General features: G+C 36.5%; 1 protein-coding gene and 1 long non-coding RNA gene across 2 annotated transcripts; both read left to right on the forward strand.

Moving 5' to 3' along the window:
- Positions 1-7,638: 7,638 nt before the first annotated feature.
- LOC133883031 (uncharacterized) lies at positions 7,639-8,568 on the forward strand. The gene is made up of 2 exons (XM_062322209.1): positions 7,639-8,013; positions 8,108-8,568. Exons 1-2 carry the CDS (start codon positions 7,880-7,882, stop codon positions 8,334-8,336), a joined length of 363 nt encoding a protein of 120 aa, XP_062178193.1. The 5' UTR covers positions 7,639-7,879; the 3' UTR covers positions 8,337-8,568.
- A 2,526-nt stretch (positions 8,569-11,094) lies between these two features.
- Positions 11,095-15,681, forward strand: LOC133883093 (uncharacterized). Its single transcript, XR_009902813.1, has 3 exons — positions 11,095-11,349; positions 11,421-11,515; positions 15,533-15,681. It is a non-coding gene; the product is annotated as an uncharacterized LOC133883093 (long non-coding RNA).
- Positions 15,682-19,422: the final 3,741 nt, after the last annotated feature.

Below are 19,422 nucleotides of genomic sequence, written 5' to 3' on the forward strand. Positions count from 1 at the left end.
AAAAATCAATTAACAATATTGTTTCCTTGATGGAAGGAAACAATACGGTGTTTACCATTTGAGGGTCCCTAACCTAGCCTATAAATAGAGTGCCTGTGTACACCATCAGTACAGCCATCAAGCAATAGGCATAGGTTAGAAGACACCTCATAATTTTGTCCTTAGAAGTTCTGGAGGAGTGCTTGAGCAACAATGGCCGGAGGTATGCCTAAAACTGTTCTATTTAATTTTCCGTTGCGCATGTTAGGTTAAAGAAATAATTGTTATTTAATTATTTCTAACATGGCAGCCATTTTGTGAAGGGTTGCTATTATCATGGCTGATTTCTTGTACAGAAATGAGTTTTACTTAAAACAGGGACTCTCTTGTTTCACAAATATACCGCGGTATGCGGCTTCTTTTTCTCGCCCAGAGCTCCACACAAACTTGTAAACCACCTTCATCCTCGACACTCCTTCGAATGGAAGATTTTGACCTCTTTGTTTTGTATAAAAGTTTCAGGGCATTTCATTCATTATCTGTTCCTCTTAGGTGTTTTACATTGATATATTCTTTTCTTTATTTCTATATTTTTTTCTTTATAATGCAATCAAAAATTGTCAAAATTATCTATATCATGTCCTGAGGGATATATATATAGGTATTCTTAAGTTAATCAAATACTTTCAGCAGTCAGCACCTTTTGATCTATTGCCATATGCTTTGTTTATATCAATGGTTATTTCACCTTATCATATTTTTAAAAATATAGTTAAGTGTTTGGCAAAATCACAGTTTAACCTTTAAAGTTGTGTGTTTTTTACGTTTTTAAATCGTATTTTTTTAAAAAAAAAATGCACATTCAAACGATACATTTTTTGAAATTGGACTGCCCAAATTTCTTTGGGAATTTCAGAGAATCCTCAATCTTTGCACTTGATCCCATGGAACAAGATACGACCTCTTATGCCTAACTTTTCATTGTGATTGACCTAATGGGTACGAATTAGCGTCTCGAAAATCATATAATACCAGCCCAACTAAGGTTTTTTTTTTTTTTTTTCTTGAGTATACATAATCAATTTATTATCATTGAAGCTTGATAAAATCTTATAATTGCACACATTGTTGGAAGAATTTGACACAGGGCATTGGAGCCTGACACGACGGCTACACGAGAAGAAAAACCAAACTTTCTATACTTGCACGTACAATATAAAAAACATTGTGGTTGATTAAGATTTTAAAAGAATTCCAAGATCCTTTTAAGTGAGCCAGCAAAACAATGCATATATCTTGCTCTGCCTCCCACCAACATTCTATCAACTTTCAGATCCATGGATTTTGAAAGGAATAAACTTAGGCTCTAATTTGTTTCAGCGTAAAAATATCAGAAAATTATTTTTCAAGATAACTTAGAATATTTCCTTCAGCAAACGGCTTATATGAGAACTTGGCAGGAGGTGGGATCGATCCCACCATTTTTGGGAAATATTTCTTCACTCCTAGGACTTTCCTTTAGCGCTTAATAATTTCAAGAGAAATGTTCCAAAAGAAATAGGCCGTTTGCAAAAGTTATTGGCAACCTCACTCAATCGGTCAAACTTCTTTTATCATAGAACAAATTGGAAGGAAGCATAATGATAGATAACAGAAATTGAAGAGACAGTTTAGGAAGAACAAACTCAGAGAAATTGGCAGAAGATAATTCTGTAACTTGTATTAAGAATAATCAAGTATCTCGTTTTTATACAACTTGTTAGACAAGACAAGCAACTCTGTATCTAACTTGGAAGGTTAAGTCTACTACATTGATTAACTCTAACTAACTATTAACTATCTAGAGTTAATATAAACATGAGCTGTCATACAATAGAACACGTGTTGTTATTTAATGACACCATGGACAATATCTTGCGTGTTGCTGCATTCTAGCTTGGGCTGCTTGACATGTGGTTTGCTGCATGTGTCTTTCTGCTGCTTGACAGTAGATTAATACTCCCCCTCAAGATGAAATATATCTAATATATTTATCTTGGACAGTAAAGAATGAAAAAGAACACAGCCAAGTGGTTTAGTAAAAAGATCGGCCAATTGTAAATTAGACTTGACATGAAGAGTGTGAATAAGACCAAGTTGAATCTTTTCACAAATTAAATGGCAGTCAAGCTCAATATGTTTTGTCCTCTCATGATAAACCGGGTTTGCAACAATGTGTAAGGCAACTTTGCTATCACAAAAGAGAAGAGCAGGTTGTTGATGTAAAATGTGAAAATCTTTGAGAAGAGAAAACAGCCACATTAACTCAAAGCATGTAGAAGCCATGGACCTATATTCGGATTCAGCAGAGGACCGGGAAACTGTCTGTTGCTTCTTGGACTTCCAAGAGATTAAAGAATCTCCTAGAAAAACACAATAACCAGTAACGGATCTACGTGTATCCAAACATCCTGCCCAATCAGCATCACAAAATGCTTTGAGGTGAAAATCCGAATGAGAAGGAAAGAAAAGGCCTTGTCCAGGAGCTTGTTTGATGCATCTCAACAATCTGTGAGCAACATCTAAATGAGATTGCCGAGGCTGCTGCATAAATTGACTGAGATGTTGCACTACGAATGCTAAATCTGGACGAATAAGGGTGAGATAGATTAACCTGCCTACAAGGCGTCTATAGCTAGATGGATCAAGTAAGAGTTCACCACTGCTGCTTGACAGTTTGAGATTTTGATCCATAGGAAACCTGGCAGGTTTACAAGCTAACAACTCAGCATCTTCAAGAATCTCAAGAGCATGCTTGCGTTGACAAAGGGAAAGGCCCTTATCTGACAGAGCCACTTCCAATCCTAGAAAGTATTTGAGAGGACCCAAGTCCTTAAGTTTGAATTGCTGATTAAGAAAAACAATCAAGGCAGAGATAACAGTAGGATCATTACTTGCAAGGATAATGTCATCAACATAAACTAAAAGAGCAATGAAAGAAGATCCTTCAGTGCGTGTAAAAAGAGAATAATCTGATTTTCATTGAGTGAAGCCATGAGCAAGCAATGTGCTGGAAAATTTGGAAAACCACTGCCGAGAGGCCTGTTTCAATCCATATAAAGACTTCACCAACTTACACACTTGAGACTCCCCCTTTGTAACAAAACCCGGAGGTGGTGTCATATAGACTTCTTCATCCAATTCTCCATGTAAAAATGCATTGTTGACGTCTAATTGATTAAGAGACCAATTCTTGGCAGCATCAATAACCAATAAACACCGAACAGTAGTGAGTTTGGCTACTGGTGAAAATGTTTCATGATAGTTCAATCCTTCGGACTGAGTGTAGCCTTTAGCCACAAGTCAAGCTTTGTAACGCTCTACACTGCCATCTACCTTCAGCTTCACCTTATAAACCCACTTGCACCCAATGGCCTTTTTGCCGTGTGGAAGAGGAATTAAAAGTCAAGTATTATTCTGTTGTAAGGCAGAAATCTTTGCATTCATTGCCTCACGCCAGTGTGGAAATTTGATGGCTTGATGGAAAAACCTAGGTTCATAATGGGAAGTGACGGATAAACTAAAAGTCTTATGAGAAGAAGATAAACGATCATAAGAAAAAACAGAGGACAAACAATGAGGAATACCTGTACCATCAGTAGCTTTGGCCATTAGAGAGGATTTGGATGGACTTGGAAGAGAAGCTAATTGACAATGATATTGCTGCAAGTACCGAGGAGCAGTTTTTGGACGAGTAGATTGTCTAAGAGGTAAAGAGACATGCTGAGGAGAATTATGGGGAACGAAAGAAACAGGAGAAAAAGAAGAAGAATGATTAGAAGGAATAGAAGAGGTAGGAGGAAAAACAGGATCAGATGAGGGAATGGGAACATCATCACAAGGAGTGATAAAAGAAGGAATAGAAGGAGATGGAGTAGTATTATCATCTAAGAAAGATGGAGAGGATAAAAAAACTCCTTGTGAATCAGTATGCAGTAGATTAGATGCATAGGAAAATATATGTTCATGAAAAACAACTTGGCGTGAAACAAAAACAGATTTGGTGGTGAGATTGAAAAGTTTATATCCTTTAGTGCCATTTGGATATCCAATGAAAACAGATGGAATGGATCTAGAATCAAATTTGCTTCTATCATGAGTGAGTGTAGAAGCAAATGCTAAACCAAAAACACGAAGGTGAGAGTATGTGGGAGGAGTGGAATACAAAAGTTCAAAAGGTGACTTATTTGACAAAAGAGGAGAAGGAATTCTGTTGATGAGATGAGTAGCGGTTAAGACACAATCAGCCCAAAATCTGAATGGCAAATGAGCTTGAAATCTCAAGGCTCGGGCTACATTTAGGAGATGTTGGTGTTTCCTTTCTACAACAGAATTTGTTGAGGAGTCTCTACACAACTAAGTTGATGTAAAGTTCCTTGTTGAGAAAAGAAATCATCCATACAAAATTCAACCGCATTATCCGAACGTAAAGTTTTAATTTTGAGGTTAAATTGAGTAGCAACCATGGTAAAGAAAGATTGAACAATAGATCGAGTTTGAGATTTGCTATGCATAAGATAGATCCATGTATATCTACTAAAATCATCAACAATGGTAAAAAAGAAATGTGAGCCATTTATTGATTGAATGGAAAAATGACCCCAAATGTCAACATGTACAAGATCAAAAGAGCATTGGGAGATAGTATTGCTAACAGGAAAAGGTAAACGATGATGTTTGGCCAATGGACAAACATTACAAACTTTATTAGAATCAACAGAAATGGAAGGAACTAAACTATGCAACAAGCTTACCCTAGAGTGAGATAAATGTCCTAATCTATAATGCCATAGATCAGAAGAATGGATCCTTAAGAGAAGCAGTAAGAACCCAGAAGTTATCAGCAAATGGCTTAGGTGCTTGCAGCAAGTAAAATAAACCTCATTTTTCTTCACCCACTCCAATCGTTTTCCAATTGGCCAAATTCTGTATGAAACAATGGTTAGCAATGAAAATAAGACAACAAGTAAGATATTTGATTAACTTGCTTGCTGAAATGAGATTGAAGGAAAATGAAGGAACACAAAGTACATTGTTAAAACAAGATGATCTGAAATTCTTATGGTACCAATGCGAGTAACTTGGACAAGACCACCATTAGGTAAAGTGACGGATGTGGAAACAATGGCTGTAATGGTTGTAAAAACTGAAATGCTATTGACCATATGGTCAGTAGCTCCCGTGTCAATAATCCAAGGAGAATCCTTTGGATTATGAGGAAAATTGGAGGTATTAAATCGAGAATGGAAAACAGAATGATGTGAGTGTAAAACTAAATGGAATGAGAAGTTACCTGTCATGTTGGAAAAGAGATGGTCTGAATTGGTAGGCAGCATACCTACTTGATTGGCAGAAGCATGATGAGAATTAGCTTGAGGTTTGATCAAAGCCAGAAGTTGATAGCATTGTTCTGCAGTAAAAGGCACTTGAGGCAACAGTTGTGGGGCAGAATTATCAAAATTCTCCTCTTGAGAAAGTGCAACAGAGTGAGCACTTGGTTTATTGAATCCAGAAGAAGAGGACTTCTTTGTAAACTGGAAACCAGGAGGATACTCGTGCAATCGATAACACTTGTCTACCGTGTGTCCAGGAACATTACAATGAGAACAAATCGGTTTTTCTTTCCAATTTTATGATTTGACAAATCGATTCTGCTGCACAGGCACTGCTTTGGTCATCAAAGCTGTTGTATCGTGAGTTAAAGAACCAAGAAAAACCTCTCGTTGGCTCTTTTCTTGAACAATCAAGGAGAATACCTTGTTAATTGAAGGCAGGAGGTCTATCAATAGGATTTGGCCTCTGATATTTGAGAAAGAGTCATTGAGACCCATCAAGAATTGAAAAATGTATTCTTGATTGTAGTTGGCAACTACAGAACTTAAAGCTCCACAAGAACATGAGGGGGAACATGTACAGGTCGGAATCGGCCTGTAATAACTTAACTCATCCCAAAGAGATTTGAGGCAAGTAAAATAGGCACTTACAGAGAGATTTTCTTAAGAAAGTGCTGAAATTGATTTCTGCAACTGAAACAATCTTGGTCCATTCTTTTTGGAAAATCGCTCCTTCAAATCCATCCACATCTCTGAACAAGTATTGATGTAGATAACACTTGCAGCGATCTCCTTTGAAAGAGAATTCAAGATCCATGAAAGGATCATGTCATTACACCGAGTCCAAGCCTCTGCTCCGTCTGGATCAACCGGCTTGACGAGAGTTCCATCAACGAACTTGAGTTTATTTTTAGCCCTCAACGCCATGGTCATAGACCTGCTCCAGGTGTTATAGTTATCACCAATCAATGGTTGAGAAACTAGAACAGTTCCAGGGCTATCTCCATTGTGGAGAAAGAAAGGATTCGATAAATTGTCGAGATTTGAGGAAGACGATGAAGAATTGTGCATAACTGTCGCCATAGATCATAAATGCTTTGATATCATAACAGAAATTGAAGAGACAGTTTAGGAAGAACAAACTCAGAGAAATTGGCAGAAGATAATTCTGTAACTTGTATTAAGAATAATCAAGTATCTCGTTTTTATACAACTTGTAAGACAAGACAAGCAACTCTGTATCTAACTTGGAAGGTTAAGTCTACTACATTGATTAACTCTAACTAACTATTAACTATCTAGAGTTAATATAAACATGAGCTGTCATACAATAGAACACGTGCTGTTATTCAATGACACCATGGACAATGTCTTGCGTGTTGCTGCATTCTAGCTTGGGCTGCTTGACATGTGGTTTGCTGCATGTGTCTTTCTGCTGCTTGACAGTAGATTGATAATAGATACCTCTGGTTGGATTGTGACGGGAATGAGATTCGAGTAAGAGAAACCACAAAAGCTTTTTTTCGGTAGGAGAGACCAGAAGACTCATTAAGGTGGGAGAATACCACAATTCACAAATATTTTCTCTGATTCTCATTAATCAGACGACCGGTCTTTAAATAGATACCAACAAGATTCCTAATTAATCCTAACCCTAATTTAAAATGATCTATTTCTAATGAGATGGAATTATTGGCGGATCCTATCAAATTCCATCAAGTTTTGAAAACTGCAAAAGTTTGCAGAAGTTACACATTTGAATGAATAATCTGAGTAGAGCTATGACCAAAATTGTTCTTTCTTCCCAATTACTAGTATTCAACTTAGGGGCGGTCGGTGCCACCCCTAACCACCGCGTAGGGAGTGACACTGACCACCATATCTGACATAGAATTATGAAAACAGTAATTTTTTCCATCTCATTAAATAGCCTTCATTATGCTTTCTTGAGACCTTACTTACCCTCCAAAAACTCTGCAGTTCCTTTTCAACCAAGTATGAAATATTATTGTTGAGCTGGGCTCTTTTGCAGAGAATATAGTCTGACTGCAGTTAGCTTTGAGAGTAGTCTATGTATATATACGAGGAGGCATAAGTTACTTTAGGGTAAAAAGAAAAGGATTGATTCTATTTGCAATTGTAAAGCACTGACGTCTAACAGTGTGACCTTGATCGAAATTCCATCCTTCTGTACCAAGGAAAATGCATGGCATGCGTGCACATTTTACTATGGTTGTGATAAAATGGCCGGGACATTTCAAAGGGAAGGGTCTAGCTTTCACTGGCAGCTTGAGGAAGAGTAGGTGAAAAGTGTTAGATTGATTGGAGGATAGCTACATGCATGCTTCTAGCCTAAGCAATTCTCTCTATAAACCTCCATAAACCCTCGGCTTATATAAGTCCGGATCCCCAAAGAGCCAGTAGAAACTTTTGTTATTGCATGTTGGACGTGTATATTTTGCAAGACAAACTCTAAGGTGGCCTGGTGGGAGAGAGAGAGAGAGCACCTTGTTTTGGCAGAGACGGTGATGGCCGCCTGCAGGGAAGAACCAGCTAGCGCAGTGATGCTCTCGGGAGGACAGAGAGAACCGCCCGGACCGGGTGGATGGGATCCACCTGGTCCTGGTGCACCAGGACGTTTCTTCTGCAAGATTGGTTCTTGGTATGTAAATTTACTATCAAATTTTTGTAAGTTTTATACTAATCCTTATTTTAATTAATTGATTACATTGATATGGTTGTTTGCATGGCTGTAGCCTGAACTTCTTATGCTGCTGCTGGTTCCTAAAAGATTGCTTTGGAGGTCCATTGAGCCCACCTGGGCCTCCGGGACGACCCGATCCAGCACTGGAAGCACGTGCAGGAACGGAAGCAGTACCTCCCTACCGTGTCAGCGAACGGCCTGCTTGCCCCGCCCCTGTGGCTACCGCGCAGGAATGCTATCCCACCTGCGACTCTCCTCCACGTGGGTTTAGAAAATTCTAGCCCCGACGGACTCCCTCTGGCGCCTGGTTAATTTCTGATAGTTCCCACTATTTAAATTTACGTCTATGTATTATGCAAAAATAATGACAGCTTAATTTGGAGCAAAAGGACTTGTATTAATCTTGAAAGACATTATTGATCCCTGGTTTTTTGTTTACCAGTTAAATGTCTCTTTATCGAAGGATGCATCATGCATGTTTGACATTTGTATGAATTGACTTGATCATAACCGTCGGACCCATCACCCATGGATGTGATGTAATTATGATCCTATTTATCCAATTCCAATTAATGCATTCTTTAATTTGAGTTTATTGTTGTTTGCAAATTAAAATTGGCATTAATTTTAACACATATGGACGGGTTTCGGAAAGCCTTGTGACAATTATGTACGTACGTTGTGCATAATATTATTATTATTTTAAGTAAGAATTTATTAAAAAAAAAAAAACCAAAAAGAATCCACCGGCAATCGTCAAAAACAATACGGTACATTGCCTGGATTTGTGAAGTTGACATGCATATTAATTTGTTGAAGTTTACAAGGTCTAGGTTAATTTGTTGACATTTAAAGTAATAGTAGGGACAACTTAGTTAACATCGATCTACGGACGAGTAAATTAAGGATATATTAGAATCCTTTACAATTTTAAATTTTTAAATTATGTAAATTCAGGCCTTTTTTACATCAAACGATTTGAAAAATGTTACATATTAAAAATATAACATGTTATAGAGGCAACCAAAAAAAAAAAAAAAAAATTATTTCAAAAGATTTTTTCTTTACTTGTGAAAAGACGCTTATTCTTTACTAAGACGAAAGACAGTTTTTTGTTCAAAGTTTTTCTATAACATAAAGTGTAAAAACCTAATAAAAATATACTCAATTGAGTCAATTATCATTGTTAACATGTCATATTTTTAATAGGTAGTATTTTTCATACAGTTCGATGCATGAAAAGACCTAAATTAACATAATTTGATAATCTAAAATTTTAAAGAAATTGTAGGAGATCCTGATCCCTAAATTAAATAGCATTAACAGCAGCATTTGGCAACAGATTTAATTAGCCAAGTTAATTGTTCCTAAAACTTGTGTAGATATTTATGAAAATAGTGAAAAGCACAAGCATCTCAATTATAAAGCAGTATATTAAATAGCATTATTCTTTTATTTAAAAAGGTTGAATGGTTAATATTAGTTTTATGATTATTGCCAGTTGTGTGTTATATATCTATCTCATCTTATTGCAAGTCGATCTATTTAAAGACGGAATAGTGCTAATAAAATAAGAGAAATGTTTGGTTTCATTCTTTTGTACATCTTTGTATAAAAGATGTGCAAATCATCCCTAAGGAGTAACTTATTTGGCTGGGGACCACACCTCATGAAGTAGACGTCATTAATTCGAATCCTTCCTACCTTCCTCTCCCCTCTTGCTATAAGTTTATATTAACAGCCTACGTTGTTGTTAAGGGGCTCAAGTTTCCTGAAATTAAGAACCTACCCAAAATAACACCCTCCTGGGATCACTTTTAGTTGGCACTTTAAAAACTGGTTTGAACAATCTTGGGGAAGGCAACTCATGGGCCGGTTTGTGCTTTACCTTATGGCACATATTTGTGTTTCATTTACAACAATGGTTGGATTTTATTTGTAACCGTTGCATACTATATAAGTTCATCATTAATATGTACATTTTTATTTTTTCTAAGCAAGATTTTGGAAGCGAAAAAAAATTACAAATGCCATCATTCATGGGGATACAGAGAAAGCTTAGCGATAATAATGCAGTGGGCTATGACCACCACCTAGATCCAAGAGGGGAGAGAGACAACTAGTCGGGAGTAAGGTTGTAATTAAACCGAGTCGAGTTGAGTATTGAATGTTCAAACTCGGTTGATTAACTTTTTTCGAACATGAGCCGAGTTCGAGCTTATAACTAAACTAGATAATTTATTCAAACTTTGTTCTTTTATTTTTCGAACAAACTTGAGCTTGTTCATGATGAGCTACTCAATTAATTTAGTCATTCTATATATAAAGTAAATGTTCTGATTGTTTGATATTTTCTTTTTTTTAAAAAAAATTAATACTAATTATTAGTTATTTAATTATAGTTAAGATTTATTGTTTGAATTATTAGAGAAATTAACTCAAATCTTAAATAATTTAATTTCAATTTATACGTTTATCTTATATATATATATATATGCATCCATACACACAGGGGCGGGGGGTCGAAAGGGGTCAAATGCCCCCTTCACCTCCTAAAAAATATCCTCACGCTTGGTGTGTGTCTATATATATATTTTAATGCCCATTTCCCTTGGAATGCCCTCCCTCGATCAGCATTTCATCAATGGACAAACTTGTCCACCTATTGCTGTGAGTTTTTTTTTTTTTTTTAATTTGTCATAACTCAAACGTTTATCATTTCTATAAATAGGTCAAAAAGAAAATACAGAGATGAGAGGTTGAAGAAGAGAAAGGGACAAAGGTGGAAGATAGGGGTGTAAATCCGAACTAGGTGTAACTAGTCGAAAAACTGGAAAACCCGGTTGGTACCTAGGTACCCGGAGCTGGATATTGATTTCAAAAACCCTCGGTTATACCCGGGTACCCAGCTCCGGGTAGCTTAATTAATTAAAAAATAAAAATAAAAATTACCCCTTACCATTTTACCATAATACTACACGACTTAGGATGGGGGAGCATTCCGTCTTTTTAATTAAAACTTTGTTGCCCTATCAAAAATCCCTGAACTCCCTAAAAAGTGTCGCACTACCGGTCTGCCGCCGCTCAAGAAGAACATCAAAAGTCTTCACTTGTTCCAGTGTTCTGCAGTTCAGTGAGTTCACCTTCTTCACTTTTCAGTTCTTCTTTGAATCTCCTTCTCCATTTCGCTCTCCATCACATTGAAACACACCCTGCAAGTAAGTGTCGCCGCTCAAAAGTCTTCACCTGTTCTGCAGTTCACCTTCACTCGTTTAGCTGCTCGCCGCCTACCTGGTAACCAGCCTTCTTCTTCTTCTTCTTCTGACTCGTCGCTCACTCTTCACGTTCACTCTATTTCTCTACAGATTTGGTATTTTTGAAGCAAAAGGAGCAAATATTTGAAGGATATTTGTCTATAGATCGGATCGGGTTTTTTTCTCTAATTTTTATTTTTATTTTTGTAAGTATGATATTTCATCTAGTCGATAATCTGTTTGATATTAATAATCGACTTTTTTGAAAAAAAAAATTCATCATTTTTTGATATGGGTCTTCTACGACAATAAATAAACTGATCTTCTTGTTATACATGGTCTTGCTGTCATACATATTCCTGCTGTTATAAATTGATGTTGCTGCCATACATATTCCTGCTGTTATAAATGTGAATAATTTTTTGATATGGGTCTTCTACGAAAATAAATAAACTAATCTTGCCTTTATACATGTTCTTGCAGTTATAAACTGATCCACTACAAAAAAAAAAAAAAAAAAAAAAAAAAAAAAAAAAAAAAAAAAAAAAAAAAAAATCGCCTTTTCTTGACGGTTTTTTTCTAGATGGTTTTGAAAACCGTCTAGAATTATAGTTTTACAGATGGTTTTATCAAAACTGTTTGTAAATTTAGAGACAGTTTTATAAAACCGTCTGAAAATTAATTTCCAAACCATCTACAAGTTTAGAGACGGTTTTATTAAAACCATCTATATATTTTAATTTTCAGACGGTTTTATCAAAACCGTCTGTAAATTTAGAGACGGTTTTTTTCTCAAACCGTCTGTAACATTTTTTTTTTTTCCTTTTTCTGTTTTCTTTTTGTTTTTTCTTTTCTTTTCCTGTTACTTTCTTTTTAAAACCCATTCTTTTCTTTTCATGCTGCTTCTTTCTTCCTCTGCTTTCTTCTTCGTTCTTCTCCGAAAAAACTCATCTCTCTCTCAGAGCTCTTGTCGTTCTTCTTCCTCTCTCCGGCCAGCGATTGAAGACGGACGTCGACGGCATCTGGTCGGCGAGAACGGGACGCGCGACGGCATCTGGACGGTTGGCTGGAACGGGACGTGCGACGGGATCTCGCAACTGGCCGGATCTGTCGAACGTACGTCGGTGTATGTGCGTGGGTTTGACAAACCGGCCGGATCCGGCCGAAACCCACGCTCGGCCGGATCTGTGGCCGGAATACAGAGAGAGATCCGGCCGAAATACGTGGATTTCTGACCGGCTCCCCCCTCCCGCCCCTCCTCGTCACCACTCTCTTCCAAACCACCGGACATATCTAACCGTGCTCATAACAATCTTTGGTTTTTTTTTGGGTTTGGATTGTGTTTGTTTTACATTTTTTGTATTTGTTTTTGGTTTGGAGTTAATGTTTGATGGGTAGTGCGAGAGGTGCGGTGGAGAAGAAGCTGATGGAGATGGAGATGGCATACGTGCGACTGTGACGACCTTCCGGTGGTCCCTTTAGTTGGCGAGATGGTGGAGATATGCAACTTGACAACCTTCCGGTGGTCCTTCAGCCGGATGGACAAAAATAATTATAATTATAATTATATTAGAAAATAATAATGATTATAATTAAAAAATATATTTTTTTAAAAAAAAAAAAAAAAAAAAAAATTATGGACAGTTTTTCTCAAACCGTCCAGAATCAGTTATGGACGGTTTGGACCAAACCGTCTGGAATTGCGGACGGTTTGGATCAAACCGTCCATAACCCGGATTAGTGACACTTATTCCTGGATGGTTTGAAACCGTCCAGAAAAAACCGTCTGGACCTTTTTCCAAACGGTTTTTTGTAATTTCTGGACGGTTTGAAACCGTCCAAAATTGTCAAATTTTTTGTAGTGATCTTGCTGTCATACATGTTCTTGCTGTTATATTGCTTCATTTTTTGATATGGGTCTTCTACGATATGGGTTGTTGATTTTTTAGCATATACATGTTCTTGCTGTTAATTGTATGATCAACTTTATGTGGTGCTTTTATGGGTAAACGATATTGAAAAAATGCTAGTTCAATTTGTAATACTGTTTTTATGTTCCAACTAGGCCTATTATGGAAAATGTCAATGAGTCACATGACAAGCCTCCAAAACCATTTACAAATGTTGAAACCTCCTCGCCTTCCTTACAAACAGAATTGGATCCCTCCAAAAAAAAACCACAAGCTGTGAATCGGTCAAAAGTATGGTTGCACTTTACAAAAGTGGAACCAATTGACAAGGAAAATCCTAAGGCAACATGCAATTATTGCAATAGGATGTTAAGGTGTCACTGGAAACATGACACTTCGGCTTTGATGACCCACCTTACCTCTAAGTACTATCCAACCTCTCCACTTAGAAATTTGGAAAAATCTAATGTACCCAAAAGTCAAACACTCTTGGAAAAAGTCATTTAAGAAAATGTCTGAGAGCGGTAGTTGCAATATCACCTAACTAGGATTTGTGAAGTATGATTCGATTAAAATAAGGAAACTGGTTATTCAATATTTCATCAATGAGGAATTGCCTTTTAGGAATGTGGAGAGTTGTGGGTTTAGAATTGATGAATGAAATTGAACCAAGGTTCAATTTACCATGTCGCATTACTCTATAAAAAGATTGCATGAAATTTTATAAGGAAGAAAAACTTAAATTGAAGGCTTCTTTAAGGGGTAAAAGAATTTGCATCATTACTGATACATGAACATCTCTTCAAAATTTGAACTACATGGTTGTTACCGCTAGCTACATAGATTCTAATTGGAGAATGCATAAGAAAATAATCAAGTTTAACGTGATTTCAAGTCATAAGGGTGAAAATATTGGAAGAATGTTGGAGAATACATTGATAGAATGAGAGATTGAATCAGTGTTCGCTATTATAACTGATAATGCTACAATCAATGATATAGCAATTGATTATATGAGAAGGAAGTTGAAGGACAAGAGAGATTCTATTTTGGGAGGTGAATTCCTTCATATAAGGTGTGTTGCCCATATATTAAATCTTATTGTAAATGAAGCCTTGAAAGGATTGGGTAATTGTGTTTCAAATATTAGGAACGCAGTGAAATTTGTGAAGTCTTCATTGCAGAGAATGACAAGGTTTAAAGAATGCATAAAGTGTGAAAAAAAAAAATCAATGTATGAATATAGTGTCTCTAGATGTTCAAACAAGATGGAATTCTATGTACTTAATGTTGAGTACGGCTGAGAAGTACCAAAAAGCTTTTACTCAACTTGGGAAGGAAGATGGTAATCATTTTGTTGTTCCTAGCTATGATGAGTAGGAAAATGCTAGAGAATTTGTGAAGTTTTTGAAACCTTTTTATGAAGCCACATTGAAGTTTTCTAGTTCAACTCATGTCACCTCCAACATATATTTCATTCAACTTTGTATTATTATAAAGACATTGTTTGATGGGTGGATGAGTTATAATCCTATCCTTAGTGCAGTGAGTTGGAATATGAAAAAAAGTATGAAAAGTATTGGGGGACTATGGAAAAGGTTAACGTACTGTTGTATGTTGCTCATGTTCTTGACCCGTGTACCAAGTTGAAGGCGTTACAATATTACTTGGTAAAATGCAGTGGCCCTAAGTGGGCGAAACAAATCGAGACAAATGTGAAAGACCTCTTGAACCGTTTGTGGGAACAATACAATAAGTTATATGGGAGGCGTTTGTCTAACTTTAATGAGAGTGTGGAAAGTTCAACTGTTACTTTTATAGATGTTAGTGTTGATGATGATGATATACTTACATAGATGAAATATATAAAGGGTTTCATCCAACACCTTGAGGAAGAGAACAACTCGGAGTGAATGTCAGAGGTGGATCATTATTTTTTGGATGGTGTGAAGCATCAACAAATGAATTTGACATCTTACTTTGGTGGAGGGTTAATGCACCCAAATATCATATCCTCGTAGAGATAGCCCGTAATATATTGGTCATTCCTATTTCTACAGTTGCATGTGTGTCTGCATTTAGGAACAGAGGATGCATATTGGATCCCTTTAGAAGTTTATTATCTCCATTGACAGTTGAGGCCTTGGTTTGCACACAAGACTGGTTAAAGAGCAATGAAGACTTAGAGTATGATAATTTTATTGAAATATTTGATGAGTATGATAAATGTTTATAAATTTATTTTAGTTTTTATTATTATTAATTCATTTTAGTTATTTATTCATTTAACTTTTTTTTTTCCTTCTATTTTAGTTATAGAAGATTGAGAGCAGAGCTACAAAAAGCCAGAAACTGGACCATGCTAGGATATGTTTAATATATGTTTATGATTCTATAAACTTTTGGTTATGAACTTTTTTAATATGTTTATTGACTTTTGGGTTTGAACTTTTTTAATATGTTTATGGACTTTTGGTTATGAACTTTTTTAATATGTTTATGGACTTTTTGGTTTGAACTTTTTTAATATATTTATGGACTTTTGGTCATGAACTTTTTTAGTATGTTTATAAACTTTTGGCTTTTTAATATATAATTATGTATGGATGTGGAGTTTTCAAGTTCAAATCTACAGCACAAATGATAATTTTTTTCTCTTTGTTATAGTAATTGAGATTTCTTGATTGAATTAGGTCCAATACCTTAAAACAAAATTGGGGGGGGGGGGGGGGGGGGGGGGGGGGGGGGGGGGGCTAAAACATTTAAATAAAGCTAAAAAAGTTTAAATGAAGTTTAAAAAAGTAGGTCCAATCTAAAAATAAGCCCAAAAAAGAAATTTTTTTTTTAAAAAAAAAAAAAAAATACCACCTAGACTGAATAGCTGGTTTTATCTGGGTATCCGGGTAAAAACTAGTTACCCCGATTAACTGAGGTACCCGAGTTTTGGGTCGGATATTGAAAACAAAAACCTTGGGACCCCGGAGCCAGTTCCCATTTTTCACCCAATACTCGAGAACCCATTCCGAGTTTACAATCTTAGTGAAAGATGACAAGACAACATTTTTAATCTCTACAAAACACATTGTTTAGAAGTCTAAAAATTAAAAAGAGTTAAAAGTCATCACAACTCTACACACTTTAGAGTTTAGACTACTGCTTCTGTACTACACCTGACGTTGGGAAGTTAAAAAGAGTCGAAGTCATCATTAAAGTCTACACAATTTAGAGTTTAACCTACAGCTACAGCCTACACTTTTGGATCAAATCAGATTTAAGGTTTTTTTTTTTTTTTTAAATGAGATTTAAGTTATTTAAAAGGAAAAATTACAGTTTAACCCTCTAAATTACTATCTGTTTTGCAACTAGCCCCACAAATTGTCAACGCTCTGACTCCAACCCCCCAAACTACCAATGACTCCAAAAATGCCACTCAGTTAGCTCTTCTCGTCAAAATGGATAGAAAATCCATCACATGCCATGTACATGACATTTTAAGACACAAATTGTCGAAAATACCCCTGTTTTCAAACTTGACTGTATGAAGTTGCCGATTGTCAACGGCAGAAACAACCAGCCTTTTGTCATCGTCGGTCAGTTGCTTCTATTGACCAAAAGATCGGTTTCAGTGAGAAAATAAGAGTCAAAGATTCTATGGTCAATGATAAAGTACGAGAAGTGGATCAGAAGTTCCAGGTCCGAGAGAAAACCAAATTAGCATTTGCAGTGGCAGTGGCAGAGCAAAAAGTGAGTAGTGTCGGATCTGCCATAATGAAGAACTACTATATATTAATGGGGACTTCATGGGTGACGGGGGCTTTTGGCAAAGTTGCTAAGGCAGCTGAGGAAATTGGGCAGAAAACAAAAGAGAAAGTGGTAATCGTTAAAGAAGAATAGAAAAGAAAAGTGGTGGATGGCTACGCTGAGGTTCTTTTCGAGTCTCCAAGAGCATTTGCACCAAGTGAGCAGCGACCTTCTAAGCCAGCACCTGCCCAAGGTTTAATCCTTTGACTTCCCACCATTGTAAATACCATTGTCTGAACTTTCTAGAATCTCTCTCTGAATTACATGCTTTGTGTTTCTAGCGTGGGAAGTAGCGACTCTAGGACAAATACCCAATTGGTTGGTCATGATGCATTTTATATTTTGATTTTTCTTTCTAAGAATGTCAAACTGAATGATCATGATATGTTATTTTGACCATTTTTTTCTCTTTTTACTGTCCGATTATGTTTCGATGTGGTTTTGGATTACATTTCACATTAGCAACAAATTTTAACACGATTTTGTATTCTTATATTACTTACACACGCACGCGCGCACACACACGCACACACACACACACACACACACACACACACACACACACACACACACACACACACACACATATATATATATATTTCTTTGAAACAAGCATGTATAGCAGAGAATTAAGTTCACATTCGCCTTTCTTGTTGTCGTTGGAAGATCACATTGAATGGCTGCATATTTTCATTTTTTCTCAGTCTACAGGATATGTGGCATAATCTGTGATGATCCCAGCATTAGTGGCACTGGATTTTATAGCATGATTTGCGGTGATTGCATAGGTGTCTTTGGTTGAGTGTGCATGATATGCAGCATAGGTGTCATGTTGAGAGGCTACATGATTTTCTGCATGATCTTTGGGAATTGCCTTGGTAATATGTATGGCAGCTAGGCTAGTTTCACTAGCATGGAGAAGTTCTATTATTAACATTTTACTAATTTTACATGCTTAGAAAGAGACAGCTAGCTATGTATTGACTGATTATTCCAGAAAACAATCTCATTCAATGTGCTGGCCATTTTTCCAATGCTGCTTGGAATGCAACCCTTAAGATGATTATTGGCAACCACCACAATAGAGGCAGGGGAGTTTCTGAGTGTGTCAGGAATGGTGGATGTGAACCGGTTATTGTTCACGCCTCTTTTTATAAAACCACGTCAAATCTTCTTCTTTCACTGTGTATTTTGGTGACCTTGAATTAACCGGCCTTCGGTGCCAGAAAACATGGACGACTCTTGGCGAATGTGCATGGTAATGGCAGTGATGGCACCCAGCCTCCCGTGGCGTCGTTCAGTGGAGGATACCTCATCTAGACGCTCCCTTTTCGGACTCGCTGATGACTTCGACGACGTCTTCAGCGGGCCGCCGAGGAGTGTTCTTCAGCGCAAATTCTCCAACGACTTCAACAATTCCAATGGTTTTTACGAGGAGATTTTCTAGAACCCAGAGTTTGCGACTCCGGTGACCAATGGTGTCCATAGTCTGCCTACGTTCAGGATTCCGACAAGGAGCAAGGAGTTCTATAGCGATATATTTGGGTTGGATGATGGTCGAGGGATATACCACTCGATCAGTACGCTTGTTTTGTTTAAAAGGGAAATTTCGTAAATTCAATTTTGAAGACGGATGTTTTCGGTGGTTTGTGTCTTAAAATGTCACATGCACAAAACGTGGTGGGTTTTCCATCCATGTTGTCGGGGAGAGCTAACGGAGTGACCATTTTTGGAGTCGGAGTGTTGGCAGTTTGTAGGGTTAGACGCAAAACGAGTGGTAATTTGGGGGGCTAAACTGTAATTTTTCCTATTTAAAGACTATAAACAGGTAAAAAGTGATCAACTTATCAGATCCATGTGAGTCGTGACTCATGACCGTGTGCGACTGTGCGTGGCAACGTGTGGCTTTAGAAGTTTTTTTTTTTTTTTTTAAATAATAATAATAATAACAGATCAGATCTTGACATCTTTTGGCTTAAAAAAAAAAAAAAAAAATAACTATTATTATTTAAAGCTACAGAGAGCTGTGTGCAACCATGCATATCATAATCATTCAATAAAATCTCGTCAGAATATTTTATACTTCGAGCTTCGGCCTTTGAGTTAAACTTGACACCAGTATTATTTTCTGTTTTGCTATACCTTTCTCAATCAAAGTTCAACCGTTCAAATTAATTTCTAAACAAAATTCAGTTTTATGTATGTAATAAACTTCGATATTGATTAAAATTTAAGCTTTTATACTTGAATTGTTCTTTTCAATTTTTTGTTCTTATATATTTAAATTGTTTTTTTATAATTGTTTTTATATTTAATTGTTTATGAATATATATAGTTTTTGTTTCATATTTTAATTGTATAAAATATATAATTGTAGTTGATTGAGATTATAGAGAACAATA

Source organism: Alnus glutinosa, chromosome 12, assembly GCF_958979055.1.
Source record: "Alnus glutinosa chromosome 12, dhAlnGlut1.1, whole genome shotgun sequence".
In the NCBI taxonomy this organism is placed as follows: domain Eukaryota; kingdom Viridiplantae; phylum Streptophyta; class Magnoliopsida; order Fagales; family Betulaceae; genus Alnus; species Alnus glutinosa.

Coding starts and splice junctions, on each gene's coding strand:
- LOC133883031 (XM_062322209.1), top strand. CDS start 7,880: ATGGCCGCCTGCAGGGAAGAACCAGCTAGCGCAGTGATGCTCTCGGGA. Junction 8,014..8,107: donor TTCTGCAAGATTGGTTCTTG/GTATGTAAATTT, acceptor GCATGGCTGTAG/CCTGAACTTCTTATGCTGCT.